General features: G+C 32.7%; 2 protein-coding genes across 3 annotated transcripts; both read right to left on the bottom strand.

Moving 5' to 3' along the window:
- Nucleotides 1-10,115: 10,115 nt before the first annotated feature.
- On the bottom strand, nt 10,116-22,560 carry LOC106354639 (TOM1-like protein 4). 2 transcript variants are annotated; one of them, XM_013794628.3, is made up of 12 exons: nt 22,313-22,560; nt 22,056-22,212; nt 21,897-21,975; nt 21,719-21,817; nt 21,514-21,627; nt 20,446-20,582; nt 20,127-20,202; nt 19,952-20,037; nt 19,676-19,879; nt 10,757-19,602; nt 10,520-10,670; nt 10,116-10,408 (listed from the first exon to the last, which is right to left on the bottom strand). In XM_013794628.3, exons 2-10 carry the CDS (start codon nt 22,163-22,165, stop codon nt 19,173-19,175), a joined length of 1,335 nt encoding a protein of 444 aa, XP_013650082.2. In that variant the 5' UTR covers nt 22,166-22,212; nt 22,313-22,560; the 3' UTR covers nt 10,116-10,408; nt 10,520-10,670; nt 10,757-19,172. The 2 variants fall into 2 exon arrangements, with proteins under 2 accessions (XP_013650082.2, XP_013650083.2); XM_013794629.3 differs by having other exon boundaries at nt 22,056-22,194; nt 22,313-22,553.
- Nucleotides 10,311-14,030, bottom strand: LOC106357358 (collagen alpha-1(III) chain). The gene is made up of 2 exons (XM_048735629.1): nt 13,640-14,030; nt 10,311-10,408 (listed from the first exon to the last, which is right to left on the bottom strand). Exons 1-2 carry the CDS (start codon nt 14,028-14,030, stop codon nt 10,311-10,313), a joined length of 489 nt encoding a protein of 162 aa, XP_048591586.1.
- Nucleotides 22,561-22,915: the final 355 nt, after the last annotated feature.

Consider the following 22,915-nt stretch of genomic DNA (forward strand, 5'->3'; position numbering starts at 1 on the left):
TTTTTTTTTTGAAAAAGAAAACAAGTTGATTGTTACAAAATTCCGAAACAAGTTATATGTTTCTGAATCAACTAGGATAAGATTAAAGAGTGAAAGTAATTATGCAAAATCTTTCACTAATACAATAATGGGGTTTTTGCCAAAACTAACCCACAACTTGATTTTAATTCCAAACCTATACCCAAACTTGAATCAAATGCAAAACTAACCTAAAAGCCTAGTGAAATTACAGCTCAGCCCCTTGTGACCAAACAAAAAAACAGAAGCCATTTTTACGAATATAGCCCCAGTAAATCGTCTGAGTCGTCTGAGATGTTGGAAGTCGTCTGGACGACTGAAGTGTAAGTCGTCTGGACGACTGAAGTATAAGTCGTCTGGACGACTGAAGTGTAAGTCGTCTGGTACCAGTTTATTTTAAAAATAATTTATAAATCTTGTAAAAAAATATTTAGATGCGTAAAAAATAAAAATCAAGTAATTATAAACAGTTTTAACTGATATAAATTAAGATATGATAAAATTGATTTGTTTTGAAGATATATGAGTGGAAGTAGTGAATCATGAAATACTTTGGTTTAGGAGTTTGGCAAACATATGTTGTAGTATTGTATGTATTGTTAGGGTTAGATTTTGGAAAACTAAAATGTTTTTTTCAAAAATTAGTTTTCACCTATATGTGTTTATTTCTGTGTATAGTAAACACTTTTCAAGTTTGATTTGGTTTTATGAAGTGTTTAATTAGATAATTAAGTTTAGGGGTTATGTTTAGGGTGTGGACGACTTATATTTCAGTCGTCTGTTAAATAATTTACCCGGACGACGTATATTTCAGTCGTCCAGACGACTTACTTGTAAGTCGTCTGGAAAGTCTTCTATTTTAGTTTCCCGCTAAAAATATTTAATTTCCCGCTAAAAATATTAAACTCTTCTGGACGACTTACATGTAAGTCGTCTGTTTTAATTTCTTCACCAGACGACTGAAATGTAAGTCGTCCAGGAAGTCGTCTGAGTCAAAAATATTTAATCTAATTGGATTTTTTGTCTCCCTATATAAAGAAAAATTTACACATTCTCTCTCCTCCTCTCAAATGGCTGCAACAAAAATGTAATGTTCATCATTCTAAAACTCTCCAACCTCTCTCTAATCTCTTTGACTTGAAAACACCAAACTTTATATGAATTTTTCAGTTTTGTCTCATGTATTTCTTACTAATCTATCTCTTTTGCAGGTTTTTAATCAAATGGTACTCATCTTCCACTAATTTAGAGGTAGATCTATTAATTTTAGATATGTATTTTTGTGTGTTCTATAAATGTAGATTTATCTAATCTTCCACTCATTTTCTCTATTTTTAAGTCATTTGAACGTTTTTGAATATGCAGGTTTTTCAGATCTGGATTTGATGTGCAGGTTTTTCAGATCTGGAAGACTTCTGGGACGACTTACCTGTTAGTCGTCTGGAAGTCGTCTGGAAGTCATCTGGAAGTCTTCTGACAAAGTCGTCTGGACTTCCAGGAAGTCGTCTGGACTTCCTGGAAGTCGTCTGGACTTCCAGGAAGTCGTCTGGACTTCCAGGAAGTCGTCTGGACTTCTAGGAAGTCGTTTGGATTTTTCTGAGCGTTTTGGTAAGTTCTTATGTCTGATTTTTCTTCATTTGGTAACTTCTTGTTGTATAAAGTTCTTACTTTTTTCCCAAACTAAAACTCTCCAAACCCACTCTAATCTCTTTGACTTGAAAACACCAAACTTTATATGAATTTTTCAATTTTGTCTCATGTCTTTGTTACTAATCTATTTTTTTTTGCAGGTTTTTAATTATTTGGTACTCATCTTCCACTAATTTAAAGGTAGATCTATTATTTTTAGATATGTATTTTTGTGTGTTCTGTAAAGGTAGATTTATATAATCTTCCACTCATTTTTTTCTGTTTTTAAGCCATTTGAACGTTTTTGAATATGCAGGTTTTTCAGATCTGGATTTAATATGCAGGTTTTTCAGATCTGGAAAACTTCTGGGACGACTTACTTGTTAGTCGTCTGGAAGTCATCTGGAAGTCGTCTGGAAGTCGTCTGGACTTCCTAAAAGTCGTCTGGATTTCCTGTAAAGTCGTCTGGACTTCCTGTAAAGTCGTCTGGAAGTCGTCTGAACTTCCTAAAAGTCTTCTGGCAAAGTCGTCTGAACTTCCTGGAAGTCGTCTGGACTTCTTAGAAGTCGTCTGAACTTCTTAAAAGTTGTCTGGTCTTGTCTACTCAAGTGGAATCCAAGCTTGTCTTTGTAGATGAATGATCTATAATAGTTTTGTTTGTGATCTGTTTTATGAATTGCATGTATACTCTTTTAGTTGTGTTTTTTTTGTAAAATCAGTAATAATGTTTTCCAAGATGTATTAAATGTGCTAACAATGTGTTTACACATTTACAAATCAATGAAATAATAGACCTCAGTAGCCTTTTTCTTATCTTTGGATCTCTCATATGCAATAATAAACTCCAATGGCCTTTTTCTCATCTTAATAAACAAGAATGTTGGTAAGAGATGGAAACAAACAATAGTAACTAGTCAAAGCATATCATATTTTTTATAAGTTTGCATTGAAAAACTTAGTCAAATTTAGTAAAACTAAGGGAGAGAACATATTTTGTAAATATGAGTTTTACATATCTTGAAGTTACTTATCACTCTTAAAAATACAAGTTATTCATAAACTAACGTAGAAGACTTAAAAACTAGTGGAGAAGACGCGGACGACTTCAATCTAAGTTGTCTAGACGACTAAACTATATGTCGTCTGGTCAACGCAGAGGTTATTTTTGCAATTGACTTTGAAATCTGTTATTTCGGACGACTGAAAGTTAAGTCGTCTACTATTGTTTGGTTAAAAAAAAAACTCCAAAAAAGCTAGACGACTTACATTTCAGTCGTCAGAGGTTAGTTTTGCATTTGACTGGATTATTTCAGAAGTTTGACTTTTTGGACGACTTACGTTTCAGTCGTCTAGTGAAAATTAAAATAATAATATTTTTTTAAAAGTAGACGACTTAAAGTTAAGTCGTCATAGGTTAGTTTTGCAATTAAAAAAAAACTTCAAGATTTAATTATATACAGACGACTTATAATTCAGTCGTCCACGAGACGACTGAAATGTAAGTCGTCCAGGATTTACGAGGTTTGACCAGAATCTCGGAAAAAAATCCTGGACGACTTACAATTAAGTCGTCTGGTGGACGACTGAATTATAAGTCGTCTGTGTATAATTAAATCTTGAAGTTTTTTTTTCAATTGCAAAACTAACCTATGACTACTTAATTGTAAGTCGTTTACTTTAAAAAAAATATTATTATTTTAATTTTCGCCAGACGACTGAAATGTAAGTCGTCTGGGGAAGTCAAACTTCTGAAATTATCCAGTCAAATACAAAACTAACCTATGACGACTGAAATGTAAGTCGTCTAGGTTCTTTGGAATTTTTTTTGAAACCAAACAATAGTAGACGACTTAACTTTCAGTCGTCTCAGGTTACAGATTTCAAAGTCAATTGCAAAAATAACCTCTGCGTTGACCAGACGACTTCCAGGTAAGTCGTCTACAGCCAGACGACTGAAAGGTAAGTCGTCTACAGCCAGACGACTTCCCAAGTAAGTCGTCTGACGAACAGATCTGGAAAAAAACTCGATGTCATACCTTAAATTAGTGAGATAAGTTCCTTAGCATACATAAGGCTTCTCCAAGCACACAGAATCACAAACGGAAGTCACCCACCCATAATCGTTAGCTTCTATGACTCTATGAACCATAAAAATTTTAGAATCAAAATCTTGAGTTTTTTTAGCTCATTGTGGAGAGAAAGTGAGAGATATGTTGTGTTTAGGTCACAAGAATGGAAAAAGAAGAAGGGTAAATCGATTTTAGGAGCATTAAGAGCTTCAAATTGGTTGTTCATGGTGGTTGTGGTATTGATGACAATGGCAATCTTGTAATTACTTGAAGATGATGAGGGTGAGAGAGTAAAAATGTCATTTTCGAAAAAAAAAATAAAAAAAAAATGAATGGCATTTTCGTAAATTATATGAACTTGTGGGGTGAATAGGGCAAAACTAATTTTCAAAAAAAAATGAGGTTAGTTTTGTGTTTGACTTTAAGTTATAGGTCAATTTTGCAAAAATCCCTACAATAATCTTCCCATTTCTTAATATTTGAGGTTTTAGAAAAATATTTTATTTAAAATAAATAGTATTTTAATTTTTACTATAAAATTTACTAATTTTTATATTATATGATTTTCGTATTATAACGTTTGTTTAATTGTTTTATTATTAGTTGAACTGTTGTTATGTGAATAAATTAATAATGTTTTTGTTTAAGTATAAAAATACCCTTTTCTAATTTGTGTGCATACAGATAGTTACAGTCTTACAGATAGTTGATGGTTCATTCAATCCTTCATCCAACGCAAAGGTCGGCTAATAAATAAGCAACCAAGATCTGCGCTCAACTTCACCGACAGAATAGCTTGCACACTTTGATACAAAAAAAAAGGAATAACTTACGTACAATACAGATATTTAGTTGCATGGCATTATCGAAATATATAACTTTAGCTTTGATATTAATTTACGGCATTTAAATCACCATGTTTTTTAAAACTACAATAAAAAAATAAAAAATGTCTATAAAAATTTTATCTTCTAAATTCTGATTTTTTTGCTATAAAAATATATTGTTGTAACAATCAATTTTAAAAGTACATTGCTTATAACTAAATCAAAAAATTCTACGACTTAAATTTTATAGTAAAATTTTTACATGTACAATCCAACCAATCATCCAAATTATCGATACGATGCAAGTAATATTATAATCGAGCTGAGTTCCTTATATCTCTATACAGGGCCGTCTCAAATTAATGTTGGACCATGTTCAAAAAAATATATTAATCGTACACTTTATCACGTAAATTTAAAATTTAATAACTTTGTCTGATTTGTTTTTAATTATAAGTTCTACATTTAGCATAATATTTAAAATTTTAAAGTTTGTTACCATAATTTATCTATATATTTTGAAAAATCCTTAATTTTTTATTTTTATATTTCGGGACCCTATTCGACCGCTTCACTTGCGCGTACTGTTAGACTGCCCTGTCTCTATATATAATTAAACAAAAGGAGAAATTCAAAAAGAAAAAGAAATATCAAAGTGGACCTATATTTGCCGACAAAGATGATGACATTATGACATGCAAAAATGAAACGACATGTAATATTAAATATTGTTGGATAGATTCAGGTAGCCCTACTTTTTATTGATCTAGTCACGCATTTAATATCATCTGGTTGCTTTGTAGGTCCATCGGAAAATTGCAAATCCACCGGAAAAATAATTACGAAACACCCGACAGAAATTTTGTTTTCGCTTGCTTTTCTTTCCATAAATTTCTGTATATTTCTTTTGGTGGGTCTTGATTTCATTGATATTAAAAAAGCCCATGAAAAGCAATACATGATTGATGTTCAACTCAATCCCAGTGCTAATACATTTTGAATAATAGCTAAAACCCAATAGTGGTTCTTACCAAACACCTCGTTCAAACAAAACTGAAAAAACTATAACTGGAGATCTCTTCTCGAGAGCGAAACACATGATGGGCCTTGACATTGGGCGTTTATATATAGGCTTTACTAGCTAAGTTTTCTTTTAACATTTTTCTGGTCTAACTTCTAGTTCTAACAATTATACTAATAAATAATTAATCAAATTAATTGTGGGTCAGATTTAAAACATTGGAAATAATGGAATAACTAGGTGTTTTGCCCGCGATGCAGGCTTAAACATTTTCATAAATTTTTGAAAAATTCTTTGTATACTTTACTAGTTATATTGTGTTTTTCAAAAAGAATTATTGCTATCAATTTAGTATCATCTATGCATTGTCTACTCTCGAATATATAAATAAATATTTCTGAACAATTAAATATTAAAATATTTTAGTGGTATAATTTAAACTTGGGTCTCTAGTCAAAAAACAAAACTTGTTTTCAATTTATGAAAAAAAATATTTTTTTTTGAATGAGAAAAGATTTAAAGATGGTTATTTTTTAAGAACATTAACTTGTTATTTCTGAACAATTAAATATTAAAATATTTTAGTGGTATAATTTAAACTTGGGTCTCTAGTCAAAAAACAAAACTTGATTCCAATTTATGTAAAGAATATTATTTTTTTGAATGAGCAAAGATTTAAGGATGGTTATTGGCAAATAAATGTTTGAGAGCTTTAATTTTTTTTTTGAGATTCTACTGCTATAATAGTTTAAGGGTTTTTGAAATATTACTAATTAATTGTTATTGATTCGAAGATTTTCAAATTTCATCAAAATTCTTAATTTATTTATGATAATAATTTTTCATTCTATTTTAACAAAATTTAACGTTATTAAAATATAATTTACCTTTTTTATTCATAAGATACAATTTTCAAAATATTTTGGCAATTAAACTAATGGATGTAAGATTTAAAATCCGCTATGTAATGTGGTATTTGAATATCACAACAACAAATTACATAGCGGTAAGAGTTTAAGTTTTTTTAACTTTAAGTTTTGAGATTATTTTTTAGTGTTTAGGGTTGGTAGAGTTTTAGGGTTAGATGGGATTTATGGTTAGGTTTAGGTAGGGTTTTAGAGTTAGGTTTAGGAAGGGTTTAGGGTTAGGTAGGGTTTAGGGTTAGGTAGGGTTTTTAGGGTTAGGCAGGGTTTACGGTTAGAAAGGATTTAGGGTTAAGTAGGGTTTAGGGTTAAACATGGTTTAGGGTAGGTAGGGTTTAGGGTTAGGTAGAGTTTAGGGTTAGGTTTAGGTAGGGTTTTAGGGTTAGGCTTAGGAAGGGTTTAGGGTTAGGTTTAGGTAGGGTTTTAGGGTTAAGGGTTTAGGGTTAGCAGGGTTTAACGTTAGGTAGGGTTTAGGGTTAGAAAAGGTTTAGGGTTAGGTAGGGTTTAGGGTTAGGTAGGTTTAGGGTTAGTAAGGGTTTAGGGTTAGAAAGGGTTTAGGGTTAGGTAGGGTTTAGAATTAAATAGGGTTTAGAGTTTAGGGTTAGGTAGGGTTTAGGGTTGGTAGGGAATAGGGTTAGGCAGGGTTCAGGGTTAGTAAGGTTTAGGGATAGGTAGGGTTTAGGGTTAGGTAGGGTTTAGGGTTAGGAAGGGTTTAGGGTTAGGTAGGGTTTAGAATTAGGTAGGGTTTAGGGCTAGAAAGGGTTTAGGGTTAGGTTAGGTTTAGGGTTAGGGTTATGTAGGGTTAGGGTTTGGTAGGGTTTAGTATTCGGCAGGGTTTAGGGTTAGGTTTAGGTAGGGTTTAGAATTAGGTAGGGTTTAGGGTTGGCAGGGTTTAAGATTAGAAAGAGTTTAGGGTTAGGTAGGGTTTAGGGTTATGCAGGGTTTAGGGTTAGGTCAGGTTTAGGGTTAGGCAGGGTTTAGGGTTAGGTCAGGTTTAGGGTTAGAAGGAGTTTAGGGTTAGGTAGAGTTTAGGTTACGCAGGGTATAGGGTTAGGTCAGGTTTAGGGTTAGGCAGGGTTTAGGGTTAGGTCAGGTTTATGGTTGGATGGGATTTAGGGTTTAGAATTAGGCAGGGTTTAGGGTTATAAAGGGTTTAGGGTTAGGATTAGGTAGGGTTTAGAATTAGGTAGGGTTTAGGGTTAGCAGGGTTTAGGGTTAGAAAGGGTTTAGGGTTAGGTAGGGTTTAGGGTTAGGCAGGGTTTAGGGTTAGATCGGGTTTAGGGTTAGGCAGGGTTTAGGGTTAGGTCAGGTTTAGGGTTAAATGGGGTTTAGGGTTAGGTAGGGTTTAGGGTTAGTAGGGTTTAGGGCTAGGTAGGGTTTAGGGTAGGTAGGGTTTAGGGTTAGGTAGGGTTTAGGGTTAGATAGGGTTTAGAAATAGGTAGGGTTTAGGGTTAGTAGGGTTTAAGGTTAGGTAGGGTTTAGGGTTAGGTAGGGTTTATGGCTAGAAAGGGTTTTGGGTTAGGTAGGGTTTAGGGTTAGATAGGTTTAGGTAGGGTTTAGGGTTTGGTAGGGTTTAGGGTTAGTAGGGTTTAAAGTTTGGTTTAGAATAATGCTTAGGATTATAGGGTTTAAGGTTTGTTTGTTTTTTTGTTTATGCATTTAGTAATGAGTTTTTCGGATAAAATTTTATATTAATATTATTGATTCATAATTTTTCTTAAAATGTTAAATATTTTAACGTGATTTTTAATGTTCTTAAAACAAAGTATGTATTTTTTTATTATGTTTTTTGTGACAATAAGTTGAATATATCTTAGACCATAAATCATTAATATTCTTAGTCTTATACATTTTGTTCTTCAAGTTATTGTTACATTTATTTTTTTTTATACATTTCTTTTAATATTTATGTATGCATTAATAATATTTTCTAAAAATGATTTTTCATTAACTAATGTATTTATTGTTTTAAATATATTATTGTTTTCGTGCACTTGATTAAATTTTTTTGGCGTTGGTGGTATTTGAAGTAGTTGAGAACGTGAATGGATATTTACTTCCATAAAGTTTTTGGTGTATGTTTAAAAATAATAATTTGTAAAGACTTTTAAATCATATGAATATAATATTCAACACACTTATTTACTTAAAATTCTGAAGTAGGTAATTGCAAATTTGCTGAACTAATAGATTCGTTGCTACTTTATAAATTATCACACGATGAGGTACATATGGTAAAGATTGTTTTGATGATAATATAACGCCTATATCGTAATGTGTGTTTTTTTTGTTTTATCTACTATGTATTAAGAAATAATTAACACATTCAATAATACTAAAGAGTAAAAAGTGTGTCAATTGTTCATAGTATAAACCCAAAGTTAAACTCAAGTCCAGCCAAATAAATAAAACCCAAAGACATGTGTCGGCCTGTCAGATAGTGACTTTCCACGTGGATAGCTTAGGAGAGAGGCAAACATATTTTTTTATATATATATAGATTCATTACTAAAATAAATCTTAAAATAACTCAATATTATATTTTTAATTATATAATTTAAAAAATTATTTGATTAATATTTAATTATATAATTTATGTTTTTAACATTTTACTAAAATACTTTTTCAGATAACAATACAATATATATATATATATATATATATATATATATATATATAAATTATCTTTTTTAATTATAATTTTTAGATTTTGGATAATTCAATATTCTATTTTTAATTATATAATTAATAATTTTATTTAATTAATATTTAGTTATAGAATTTATGTTTTTAACTTTTTATTTAAAGATTTTTTCAGATAACAATACAATATATACATAAGTTATCTCTTTTTAAATTATATTTTCAGATTTTGGATAATTCTTACTATTCTTAATATTAATCAATTATCTAATCAAAATCAATTAAAATTTCGTTTTTATTTTTTAATTTATTTATACATTTTATTCATTAAAGGTTAAACGATATTAACCACTATAACTTTCAACGTGAGAGCTCCATTGCGAAAATTTACTTCGCAAATAATAGTTTTTAATTATATAATTAAAAAAAATTATTTGATTGATATTTAATTATATAATTTATGTTTTGAACATTTTACTAAAATATTTTTTCAGATAACAATACAATATATATATAGAAATTATCTTTTTTAATTATATTTTTAGATTTTGGAAAATTCAATATTCTATTTTTAATTATATAATTTATAATTTTATTTAATTAATATTTAGTTATAGAATTTATGTTTTTAACTTTTTACTTAAAGACTTTTTCAGATAACAATACAATATATACAGAAGTTATCTCTTTTTTAAATTATATTTTCAGATTTTGGATAATTCTTACTATTCTTAATATTAATCAATTATCTATTCAAAATCAATTAAAATTTCATTTTTATTTTTTGATTTATTTATACATTTTATTTATTAAAAGTATAAACAATATTAACCACTCTAACTTTCAACGTGAAAGCTCCATTGCAAAAATTTACTTCGCAAATAATAGTATAGATATATCTATCACTTACATTCGCAGATATTAATTTAATTGTGGTGACTTTAGTTCATTAAACAGATATTTCATCATGATGACCAACAAAAGATACATAAATATCATTTATTTCATTGCAAACAGCAGCCTGCTATATTTATTACATGGATCTCACACAAGCATCTTTGTTTTTTCATCGTCTCACACAAGCATCTTACTCCAGCAATGATGAAAAATATATGAAGATACCCATATACATCCAACCTTATTTTATTAGATAATAATTCATGTCACCAAAATGAAACTCTCATGGACGACAATAAGGTGGGTTGAAACATCTCGTAGGAACAGGAGAGTACGGGGGACCTCCGTACGTCGGAATCGGATAACCAGTTAATTTCCGACCTGTAAGACAATTCATAAGTTATGTCACTGTTGATATGAAACCAACCATACATCGAGATTTGATATTATAATATATATTTATACACGAGGATGTTATATATAGAAACGTACCAGGAGAAAAAGTTCGAGCATGGGAGATTATGGAAAGCGCCATGAAAGAGAAAATCATCACCACAAGGAGCTTCGAGGTACTTGACATCCTAGCCATCACTACGTAGTTCGCCAGTATCTCTTTGTATGTCTACTTTGCAAGACTTGGAATCTGAGTTATGTGAACTTTAGGTGATTATTATTTATAGACCGCAATATTGAGATTTAAAAAAATAGTTTTATTAATTTACAGTATACCCTTCTGGCTTTCCTTATTGTGAAGGGTTCCTCTTCATACGCTCAGAGCCTTAACCATTGACCATTGTATTACTAAAGAAATTTCTGACTAAAAACACAATTTAAACTTCAACTTAAGTTATCTAATTCAATGGAAAACCAAAGATTCTGTTACTAGTTTCCACATTCCCGGCCTAGTAAATTTTGTTGGGGGTGACAACAAATAAGTAATTTGGACCAAAGTTTGACTAGTCTGATGAATGTAGCTATTGAATAGTCTGATGAATATAGCCATTGAATAGTCTGATGAATGTAGCTATCGAATAGTCCTTCCCCTACATTATCCCAAGGACTTAAAACGTGATATAATTCCAACTGACCTAAACGGAAACTAATAAACTACATATATAATATAATATCCCTTTTTCTTGTTATCCACGAAGTTAAATCTAAGTTTTCTCCCGTTTTAGCTCTTGGATTGTTTTGGTTGGAATCTTCTTAGTTTAGTGTTCCGGGGCATGAATGCCAACCTCCTCCGTTTGAAGCTTCCTGGAGGCACCTTTGGTGTGTCATAGTCAGACCACTTCTGATTTGCTAATTCTCTACATCATCCAGGTTTTCCCGGTAGATTTAATTAGAAGGGCTTTGTATTCTGGTGTTAAAATTGTTGTCACTTGTTTCTTTTCTTTTTAACTTTAAGCTTGTTCTTTGTTGGCAAGTTTAGACTTATTTTTGATGCTTTGGGTCTCTTTTTTTTTTGGCGGTCTCATCGGATCAGAATTTCTATTCAGCATATTGTGATTCAAGTTTCCTTATATAAACCAATGCTTTTTTTGTAACACATAAACCTATGATATTTGGTAATAGTATTGATAAATCAGCTTCTATATTTATCTTAATTATGCTCGTATTTGGAAAAGGTTGAGTAAATAGATTTTGTTTGATTTCACCCGGTAGCAAAATTCTCCTTTTGCTCTTTGTCAATGATGACCGGTTAATATCGGTTTAATGAAAATTAAAGTTCCATAAAAAAAAAAGAAACCACATATCGAAAACTGATAGTGACATGCATGGACGTTGGAGATAACATTGCTGCTATCAAACATCAAACCTCTCTACACGGTTCCAACTATGGAGTATCAACCTTACAATATATTCTGACTTATCTACAAAATTTATAAGTTGATAATAGGTATAACAAATCGTTTTTGTCACTCCATACCCTACTAGTAGCTGTACAGAAGCTAGTTAAAAAAAAGTAGCTGTACAGAAGCCACCTGGCTTAGATATTTCTGTTTGCTTTCGCATGACTTCCTTTGCTCGGTAGTCTTGAGTGAGTATCGTGATCTTAAGAAGAATTAACGAAGACACAAAGTTTTCATGAAATGTAATCACTGATGAATTACATAAGTTTTTAAATGCAGATTCAGACATTTTTTAAACTAGTGATATAATTGAAACGATAAGTAAAAATAGTCGTCTACCTTCAATGCTTTACAATTGTTTTACTAAAAGTTACTAATTTTTACTTAAATTTAAGATATTTTAAGAAACATCTATTAAAAATTTAGTTCATCAAAAACTTGAATAATTTAAAAGAAAATTGTCAAAATAACATCTATTAGATATATAATTTAGTATTGTTCTTAAATTTTGTCATTTAGATACTGTTACCTTTCGGTTGTAAAAGTAATTTAGAAAATTTGATTTTTCTTTCTTTTTGGGGCAAATTTCTTAAATATCATTTTCAGTTTATGTAACAAACTAGTATTCAAAGACCAAATTTCCTAAAATAACATTTATTAATCAATAAAAATATATTTAAACTCTAACCTTAATCCAACCTCCTAAATACTATATCCAAAACTATAATCATAAATCTAAACCACAAAAAATAACAAAAATGTGTTTTTAATATTTCATTAGTGCTATTGTGGTAATTTTTTTAATTTCATTAGTGCTATTGTGGTAATTTTTTTAATTGTATGCTAATTTTTGAGCAAAAATTTTGATTTTGTGATAGTTAGGATTATTTCTCTTTTCTGCCTTTTCTACCAACTTGCAAGGAGTTGATAAAATGTTGTCTTAACGAGGACCAAAATAGTGCTCCCAATTGATAATCAAGAAGAGTCTATTTTATTGAATATGACGACCACAAAATAATTAAGAAAATGGTTACTCACATTAATAACGACGATGGTTTAAGAGAATACTCCATGCATGTAGGCTGTAGCCCAAAGAAGAACTTTGCCTAATCGTATTTTTATGATTAAGAAGTTTTGGGCCATGGATACATACATCTCTTCATGGTAAATAACGTTTACATTTGATAATGTGTCATTTACAAAGCATACGACTTCAACGACAAACAAACATTTTGTAAACATTATTACACATGAACGTGCGCATAACACGGATACAAAAATAGTATTTACATATCCACACATACAAATACAAAAAAGTCAGTATATAGTAATACTGATATTTTAATTTCACCATATAAAAACCAATATGTACATTGTCTCAAAATAGGTTGCTAATATTGCCATTTTTAGGCCTTTTGTACAATTATTTATTGAAAATGACAACCTGCAATAACACCCTTAGCTGCTTGGCTTAAATGAGGATCCGGAGAGCTTTTAAACGCCATGATACATCGTTTCGAGGTTTTAAATTTCTGACAACATGGGCTTCCGAATGTAGGATTGCTAGCTCTTCTGTACATATGCATTTCGACACAATGCTTAACTTCTGGTCTGCATGCTGCTGGCATTGGCTTCTTTATACAAATGGGATTTTTAAAATTACAACCTCGAACCACACCATCAGCAGCCCTTTGTTGCTTAGCATTCGTGGACATGAGGAATTTACACACACACGATACTTTGTTTTTAAATTGATTACAACATGGTCCATGGTATTGAGGCACCGTGGGGTTGCCTCCGGCTATATGCTTAGTGACGCATCCTGCAATTGGTTTGCATTCTGCTGGTACTGGCGTTGGTACAGGTTTCTTTGGGAACACAACGATAGCCGCACCAGGGTCGCCTCCACCTACTCGCTTACCGGGTGGAGATCCATTTCTATAGCCAGCGCTAGTATCGCCACTCTTATAGCCGCCGGGACCCCCACTCCTATAGCCGGGGCCATTAGGGCCGTTAATCCCACTAGAGCCGCCGGGGGCGGTATCCCCACTCCTATAGCCGGGGCCAGTAGGGGCGTTAAACCCAACAGAGCCGCCACCGGCAGAAGGAGTGCCGAAAGGGGCTTTGCTCAAAATTGGATATGGTGCCATGGATATTAAAAATGGAATAAGAGTCAAAGAAATGATCTTCATGGTTAATGAAGAATTTACTTTGATTTGTAGAAATGACCTTTTGCTTTATTTATATTAGTTTTAGGTCTTTAAATAGGAACTTGAAAATTAAGAGAATGGTTCATATAAAAATCTGAAATATAGAAAGTGGGAATCGATTCCTACAAAGAAGGAGGGCGGGGGATGGTAAGCCTCCATATTCTATTTTTTTTTACAAAAACCAAAACAATTGCGTCCGTCAATAATAGCTTCGTCCTACTTTTTCATTCGGTATTTTGTTGCATAATGCAAAATGTATGCGTATTTACAGGGACTTAACGCAACCAATGAATTCAGAAAACTTAGATAACTTGTCCAACTAAACATATACTATAACTCAAGACACAAGAGTTTCCTTTGTGACTAAAACTCACATTTTCACTACCTATGCGGCTATGCCGAAGCTGTAAACGTGTCCCTGCAAACAGTGAACAGTTCACAACTTTAGTATAACCATAAACATTTCTTCCCAATATACTTACTATTTTTCTTAGAGGAAACGGAATCTACAATATGCTATAGCAATCTCATCTCATGATTTGTTACCTTATTTTTTTTTTTAATATGAAACAAATATTGATCCAACATTATTTCTCTTGTAACAGAGTTTACAACTGTTAAGATTATAAATAAAAATAATTAGAAAGATTAAAGTCATTCCAATATACTTGTCAAATAATCACATATTGTTCAAAAACAAATTTTTTAAAAATAATATGTCTAAGGAATTTACAAGCAATCAGGGGTTTGGTGGATCCTCATGATGTAAAAATTATTGAAAGTCTTCCATTAAATAGAAACCAGATGGATGATAAGAATGAATGACATTTTACTAACAATGAGAAATACTCGGTCCAATCAGGTTATCAAATAGAACGGATATACCCTGATAGGGAAAAACCACCAGAATTTTATGGGATCACAGTAGATACACTAAAAGCTTTATGTTGGAAAGTGCGGTGCCCTCCGAAGATAAAGCATTTCTTATGGCAAATTCTTTCAGGATGTATAGCGGTCATGAAAAATCTAAAGGCGAGAGAAATACAAGAGGATTTATGTTGTGCTCGATGTGAAAATCCGGAGGAATCAATAAATTATGTGTTTTTTGAATATCCTCCAGCACGTCAAGTTTGAGCTCTATCTAAGATACCATCGCATCCTAATGTCTTCCCTATTAGCTCTTTTTACGCTAATATGGGTCACTTTTTTTGGAGAGTCAATCCCAAAATGGATGATCATCAATTTGCATGAATATTATGGTATTTATGAAAAAGCGAGAATAACAAAAATTTTAGCAACTTGGATATTGATCCAAGAAAAACACTTCAAATGGCAAAATTGGAATCATCACTCTAGGGTGAGGCAAGTAAATGATCCAACGAGAGAGCACCATGTACAAACTAGTTCTACACTAGTGACTCAGAGACGATGGTGCTTTATAGATGGATCATGGAAGGATAAGGAAGTATTCTCCGGACAAGTCTGGTATAGCACATTACCGGGGTTTGATGCCTTACACAACTCAGACATCGTTCATGTACTCCGAACGGAGAACCTACGGGCGGATAGCTTAGAACGCAGTGGTAGGAAACAAACGTCTTTCGTCGTTCACATGGATGTGGAGTTACCGATTTGGTTTACAGAGTCAATATGAGTCTGTAAATGCTTGGTGTCAAAAAAAAATGTCTAAGGAAAATAAAGACAAATGGTTTTTTAGTATTTTAGCTTAAGAACGTTTAAAAAAAAAATAAAACAAAAAAAACGTTCAAAAAAAATGAAAGATTTAAAATATAAATGAAGAGAAATATTTTAAAAATATTCGGAGTAGAAACAGTCTTGAAGATATAGGTCGTCAAAATGTGAATTCAAGTCAGATGGTAACTCTTGAGTCTTGGTCCTTCTCTTCGAGACTGAATATCGTGTGCATCAGTCCATGTCTATCCTTTTGTAGATATCCAGAGGCACCAACGAATTCTTCCAGATACATGCAATCACTGAATCACATTTGAAGAAAGCCCAACATCTCTTGATTCAATCTTCATAAGAAAAGCTCTACCTAATACCCGTGAAAGGCTCTCCCGATAGGTTGAGGATGATGAGGATATTATTTCCACATGAAGAGAAAAGCAAGTTGGGAAAAATAAAAAAGCAAGTTCGGTGAAATACATGAACATCATCGAAAAATTATTGGGATTTGAACAATAAAAACAGTGGTGGTTACATAAAAAAAAAATATTTGGATGCAGTTACAAAAAGTGGTTACCAATTATTAGGCAATTGAAGTGGTGGTTACATAAAAAATGTATATATATATATATATATATTGATGCCCTTATATTAAAATGGTATGTATTGTTGAAATTATAAGTTAGACATAACTTTTATCAATGGACCACACTGTTGTTTTAATAGAATAGATACTCACTATTTCTTACATTGATTACATTTTTGAAAAACACCAAACATACGTTTGTTTATCTCAATATCCTTGGAATTAGTGATACTTTGTAAACAAGCTTGCGCATTGTTCTGTTTATACTGCATACAACAACCTTTTGGCGCTGGTGCCCCGGTTATAATGTTCATTATGCAAGGGCCCTTCCCTTTGCACGCTGGTGGAACTGGAGCAGCTTCTGCGACTTTGATGGAAACTGGAAACGATGTCAAGACTATGATGGTGAAAATGAGAATCAATGGAATGATCTTCATTATAGTAGCTGGTTAAGATTCCAAATAAAAAAAAACAAGATGGCTTTTAAAGTTTGTAAAAATCAACTGTGTTTTTTTAATGTTGTTTCAAGTCCTGTAAATAAGAAATTAGAATCAATAGTTTCTAGAAAACATGAAAAATGTAAGGTGGCAACTGATTCCTATAAATAAGGGGAGGATATGCTAATTCTATTTTTATTCACCAAACAAACAATTGACTTGTTCAATATCTTCATTATGTTGTTAGCTTTGATCAAAGTCGGAAATAATGTCAGTGATATGGTTATTGCAATGAGAGCCGATGAATCAACTGTGTTAAATATAAATGAAGAGAAATATTTTAAAAATATTCGAAGTAGAAATAGTCTAAAAGAGGTCGTGAAATGTGAATTCAAGTCACAGTGTAACTCTTGAGTCTTGATCCTTCTCTTCGAGACTGAATATCGTGTCCATGTCTATCCTTTTGTAGATATCCAGATATATACGTTTAGTTTGCACAACAAGTTCATATAATCATACAACCGAAAAATATTAAAATTCATTTAGATTTTTTTTTTCAAAAAAAATTCATTTAGTTAAACTCCACAAATATTATTTTGCAAGAAAAAAAACAGATCATCATGTATGGGGAATTCCAGTTAAAGTCAACATTTTATTTCATTTAAAGTTGACTTAGTTTCATTTAATTTTTTTCTTTTAAATTTGGAGTATCCCATGCCCATGAAAAAATCCTGACTAATCCTTAGAATGAGTGTTGCGGGATGGACTTACACTGGATTTTCAAATGAAATCTAAAGCATAGCTGAAACGTAGTGGAATGCATTTAAACCTGGGTCGTTTTGCTCACCGGAATTCGTCTGGCAGTAGACTGCCATCTCGTGGTTTTGGTTAAAATTTCCATTTCAAAATTGTATGATTCGAATTTGGTTTATCTAAACCGAACCGATTTGGGTACGTCTCTAAACGAAATGCTGAAAACTGAAAAAAAAACATGGCGGATGGCGGAGACAGTTAACTTATTTATGGAAAACAAAATGATTTATTAGAATATACCAACTTTAATTTAGTTACTAAGATTAAATATAAGCACAATCACGCTGAACAAACCACTAGTTACGTATAAAAATGATTTGTTTAATCATATAAAAGTAACATACATTATATGAAAATATATTTGCTATAGCGCTTATTCTCCAATGATAAAGTATGATACTCTCTATTTCTTACATTGATTACATTTTTGAAAAACATCAAACACACGTTTGTTGATCTCAATATCCTTGGAATGAATGAGACTTGTTAAACAAGCTTGCGCATTGTTATGTTTAAACTTCACACAACAACCTTTTGGTGCTGGTGCCCCGCTAATAATGGAGTTTAGGCAAGGACCCTTCCATTTGCACGCTGGTGGAACTACCGCGGCTTCCACGACTTTGATGGAAGCTGGAAATGATGTCAAGACTATAATGGTGACCATGAGAATCAATGGAATGATCTTCATTATAGTAGCTTGTCAAGATTCCAAAAAAAAAAGAAGATGGCTTTTAAAGTTGGTATGAATCCACTGTGGGTTTTTCTTTTCATTTTGTTTCAGGTCCTTTAAATAAGAAATTGGAACCAATAGCTCCTACAAAACAGGAAAAATGTAAAGCGGGAATTGATTCCTATAAATAAGGGGAGGATATGCTAATTTTTTTTTAATCCACAAAACAAACAATTGAGTTGTTAAATATCTTCATTCTATTGCTAGCTTTGATCAACTCGGAAATAATGTCAGGGATATGGTTATTGCAATGGAAGTGAATGAAATGATCTTCATGTCTAGTGAATTGGAATTTACTTTAGTTTATAGAAATGACCTTTTGCTTTATTTATATTTGTTTTAGGTCTTTAAATAGGAACTTGAAAATTAATGGTTCATATAAAACACTGAAGTATGGAAAAGGGATGGTAAGCCTCCAAAAACTAATGGTGTGTTGGGTTAGTGGCTAGTATAAAGTGTTGAATTGTCTCCCACCTCTTACTAATTTAAAACATTTGTGGAGTTTAACTAAATGATTTTTTAATTTTTTTCCCGTTTTATGATTATATGAACTTGTTTTGCAAACTAAAAACGTATAAAACTCAAAATCTTTACATAACCATCTACAAGATAACTAAATAAAAAAAAAGATGAAAAGGATAAAATAAACATAAACCAAAAGCCGAGTCATTCTATTGTTAGTTATTGGTTTTGTTTTGGGTGCATAATGTTATCTTGAACGTGACTGGTTGTAACACAAATGTATTTAACAATAAGGCACACTCAAATATCATATGACTGTTAATTGTTAAAGCAATGATTGTTACACACGCAAAAGACTCAAAAGCGACCTAATGTTTGGGCTTGGACGACCTAGTTTTGGCAAACTCAACCAAGTCTTTGAAAAGCATATCCTCTGCTTTCTTGGTTTCACTATTCAAAGAGAGGTTCCTGGTCTGCCCAACAAGACCACCATCGTAAGAGGAATCAGAGCCGCTGCTCGAGTGATGATGCTCAAAGAACTGCTGCCTCTGGTTGTGCCTTGAAGGCGGCGGCGGTAGGTTCCTGATAACCTCAGTATCCCATGGAGCAGGAGGAGGAGAAGCAGCAGCAGTAGGAGGAGCAGGAAGAGGCTGCTTCACTCCTTGTGAGGAGCTTTGAGGTTTATAGACATCACCACTAAGAAAATCCACCAAACCTGACTCTGTAGTACCATGTACTGGTCTCAATGGAGGTGGTGGAGGAGGAGGAGGAAGAATAGGACTGGAATCTCTTTTAGACCTTGTAGAGAGTTAAAAGATAGTTTTAAGAAACAAATGTCAATCTCTCAAAATAGGAATACTATACTCTTTACCTGTGAGATAGCTGAGCAAAATCATCATCTGATTCATCGTCATCATCATGATTGATGCTGACAAGTTGAGCTGGAGGAGGAGGAGGAGGAGGAGCTGTTGCACCGCCTCCATTTGAAGGAACAGAGGCCATATCGTCATGACGCTGAAGAACACGCTGCAAGTTATCGTTCAATGCTAATCCCTGGCACAGAAGCTCCTCGTCTCTGAAGAAAAGAAACATCATCAAAAGGGGATGAAACATCAGGTGATGAAGCAAGAAGAAGAAGAAAACTCACGTGGTGGTGTTGACAAGAGTCATCACACGTTTCTGATAGGTACGACATTGCTCAACTAAATCAACCACAAGCTCTTCTTTCAACCCCTACAACAAACAGTTTAGTTCCCGTTACTTCAAACACAAACCTATCAGTCTCCTTGTTATGAACATAGTAGCAATAAGTAAACTCTTACCTCGGCGGAATCAAGTGCTCCAAGTATGTCCATTAAAAGATCTACTGATCCTTCAGCACTTTGAATCTCTTCCATACTTCCCAAAAAAAAAAAAAATCTAAAATAAATAACACTTCAGTCCAGGGCCGACCCTGAGATTTTGGGGGCCGTAGACGATTTAGTAAAAACTTTAAAAGTTTGGGGGCTTATATAAATTTAAAAAAATCAAAATTTTTGGGAGCCTAAAGCGAATGTTTCATCTGGCTTGGCCTAGGGACGGCCTTGCACTTCACAACCATAACAAAACCAAACCAATAGAAGCTAGAAGATAAGAGTTTACCTGAAGCTAGCAGCATCATCTCCTTGCAGTGAGGCCTCAATAGCGGCGTCTTCATCTAATGGAATGGGCTGAGTCTGAGGTGGAGTAAAGAAGGACATATTACTTTCCGTTCTTGGTGGAAACTCAATTCCAGCAGCCTAAGAGTTATTATCATAATCAACGTTAAAAAAACCATTAAATAAAAAAAAAGACTCATTGATCTCTCAAAAGTTAACATACCCTTAGGCCTGGGCATTCGGGGTCCCAATCGGGTTTCGGTTTTATCCAATCGGGTTTCGGTTTTTCGGGTTTATCAAAATCAGCCCCATTCGGATTATATGAAAGTTCGGTTCGGGACCGGTTCGGGTTCTATCGGATTCGGTTCGGGGTTAGTAAATCTTCAAAGAACCGATACAACCCAATATAATTTTGGGTTCGGGTCCCAATCGGTTTTTTGGTTCAAAAGTACCTGATTTTTACCTATTTTATAACTAAAACATGAGTAAAATCGGTTTTTCAATTTTAAAATACCTGATTTGTACCTATTTTGTAACCAAAACTTAAGTAAAATCGATTCAAAAATAAGGAACATCAACCGTGATCATTCAAAATCAAATGAAAAATAAACATATTTACTGATAAAAAGAAAACCAAATAAATAAAAGCATAAAACGAAAACTAAGTTCTTATGAAATGAGAAACATTGTTTAACGAAAACAAAATCTAAATCTAAATACTTCAAGATTCAACGACCATCTTTAACCATCAACCTTCATGTAATAGAACCACCAACCTTCATGTAATAGATAAGTATTTTAGATGTTCAATATTTCTTAGTGTATTTTGGATACATATTAGGAATTGAGATCATGTTTGGTACAAGATCTTTTCGAGGTTTTGAATGTTTCGGGTTCAATCGGATATCCATTTAAATTCGGGTTCGGTTCGGATAATACCCATAACCCGAAATACCACAAAACAAGATCCATTCGGTATTTACGCCGGGTTCGGATCGGTTCGGATTCATTTTTATCGGATTGGATTCGGTTCGGGTTTTCGGGTTCGGTTTATTTGCCCAGCCCTACATACCCTGAGTTCATTATAGGCATTGTAGTATTGTGGGTATTGACCACCACGTCCACCAAAAGCTTCTTGCCATGTATCTAGCAAGCTTAGTATCTTCTCCCTCACATTCAGCTCCGGCTGCATCATTTGTTATAATTAGAAACTCACAAAGGTAAAGCCAAGTTTCTATAAATAGAATGGAGAGAGGTAAGTGAGAGCTAGTTTAAACCTTCTTCTTCACTATTTTGACCATATCAGTCAGAACATTACGGTCTATGATAAGCTTACACACGTTCTCCCCACAGTTCTTACTTAAAGTCTCCAACGCCTGCACCAAAAAAGGCCACCCAAGCATCATCTTACAATGAGTTTCAACACATACATGAAACCAAACCAAGTATACTTACATAAAGAGAAAGAATCTGGACTTTGGAGTTTTTATTTCCTAACCGCTTCTTGAGCACCTTCACTGCTTCTTTTGCTTGACTAAACAAAAGTAAAAAAGAAACTGTTACATAAAAGAAACTGAAACTTACCTGTAATAGTATGGTTTTTGGTAACCTTACCTAGGGTTCATGTTGATAATATCACACAGTTCAATGTTAATAGCCCAATCAGGACCAATCAACATATCATTTGTAGCTCTCTCCGCACATGCAGCCGCATCGTTCGCCATCTTATGATGATCTCTGACCAATCAAATCCCTAAAAGTTCTTAACTTTCTATCAGTACAGATCAAAGACAACACAATCTCTTTAGTCCACAGCTATAACAAACAAAGCATATCATTGGAGGAGAATCAAAGCAAAGAACTTTTTTTACCTTTGTTCAGACCAGAGAACCAGAAGAAGAGGGAACAAGAGAAGAGTTGTTAATGGCTCAGGAATCGAAGGAGATGAGACGATTTGAAGGGAAAAGTTTCAACTTTTTTCACTAGGACACGGCAAGGATTATTCTTTGATCGTGTCAAGGTAATAAGGTCAGGGCTTTGGGGGTCTAGAATCAACTCCGACTTTTCTACTTCTATTTAGATGCACGAAAAAGGCAAACTTGTGATTTGGGTTTTGGTCTTACTCTTGCTTTTGGCTATTAATGTTCACAGTCGGTGACATTTAGACCAAGTCACCGTCAACTGTTATTACAAGACTTCGTGTTAGATCTCTTCTTGTCTTTTTATAATTTAAAAATAATATTATTTTCCGTAATAAAATTATCCATATTTTTAAAAATGAGTGAACAATATTATTTTACATTTTTAATGCTGATTAATTATAAACTGGAAAAAAAACAGTAATTGAAAAACTTAATTTTGTTTACTGAATTTTGATTAACTAAAAAATGTAAAAAATAATTAATCATAAAACTGTATTTATAATTTTTATTATTTTTTGTTAAAAAATACAGTATACTGCAAAGAAATAATGC

This window comes from Brassica napus, chromosome A7 (assembly GCF_020379485.1).
Source record: "Brassica napus cultivar Da-Ae chromosome A7, Da-Ae, whole genome shotgun sequence".
NCBI lineage: Eukaryota > Viridiplantae > Streptophyta > Magnoliopsida > Brassicales > Brassicaceae > Brassica > Brassica napus.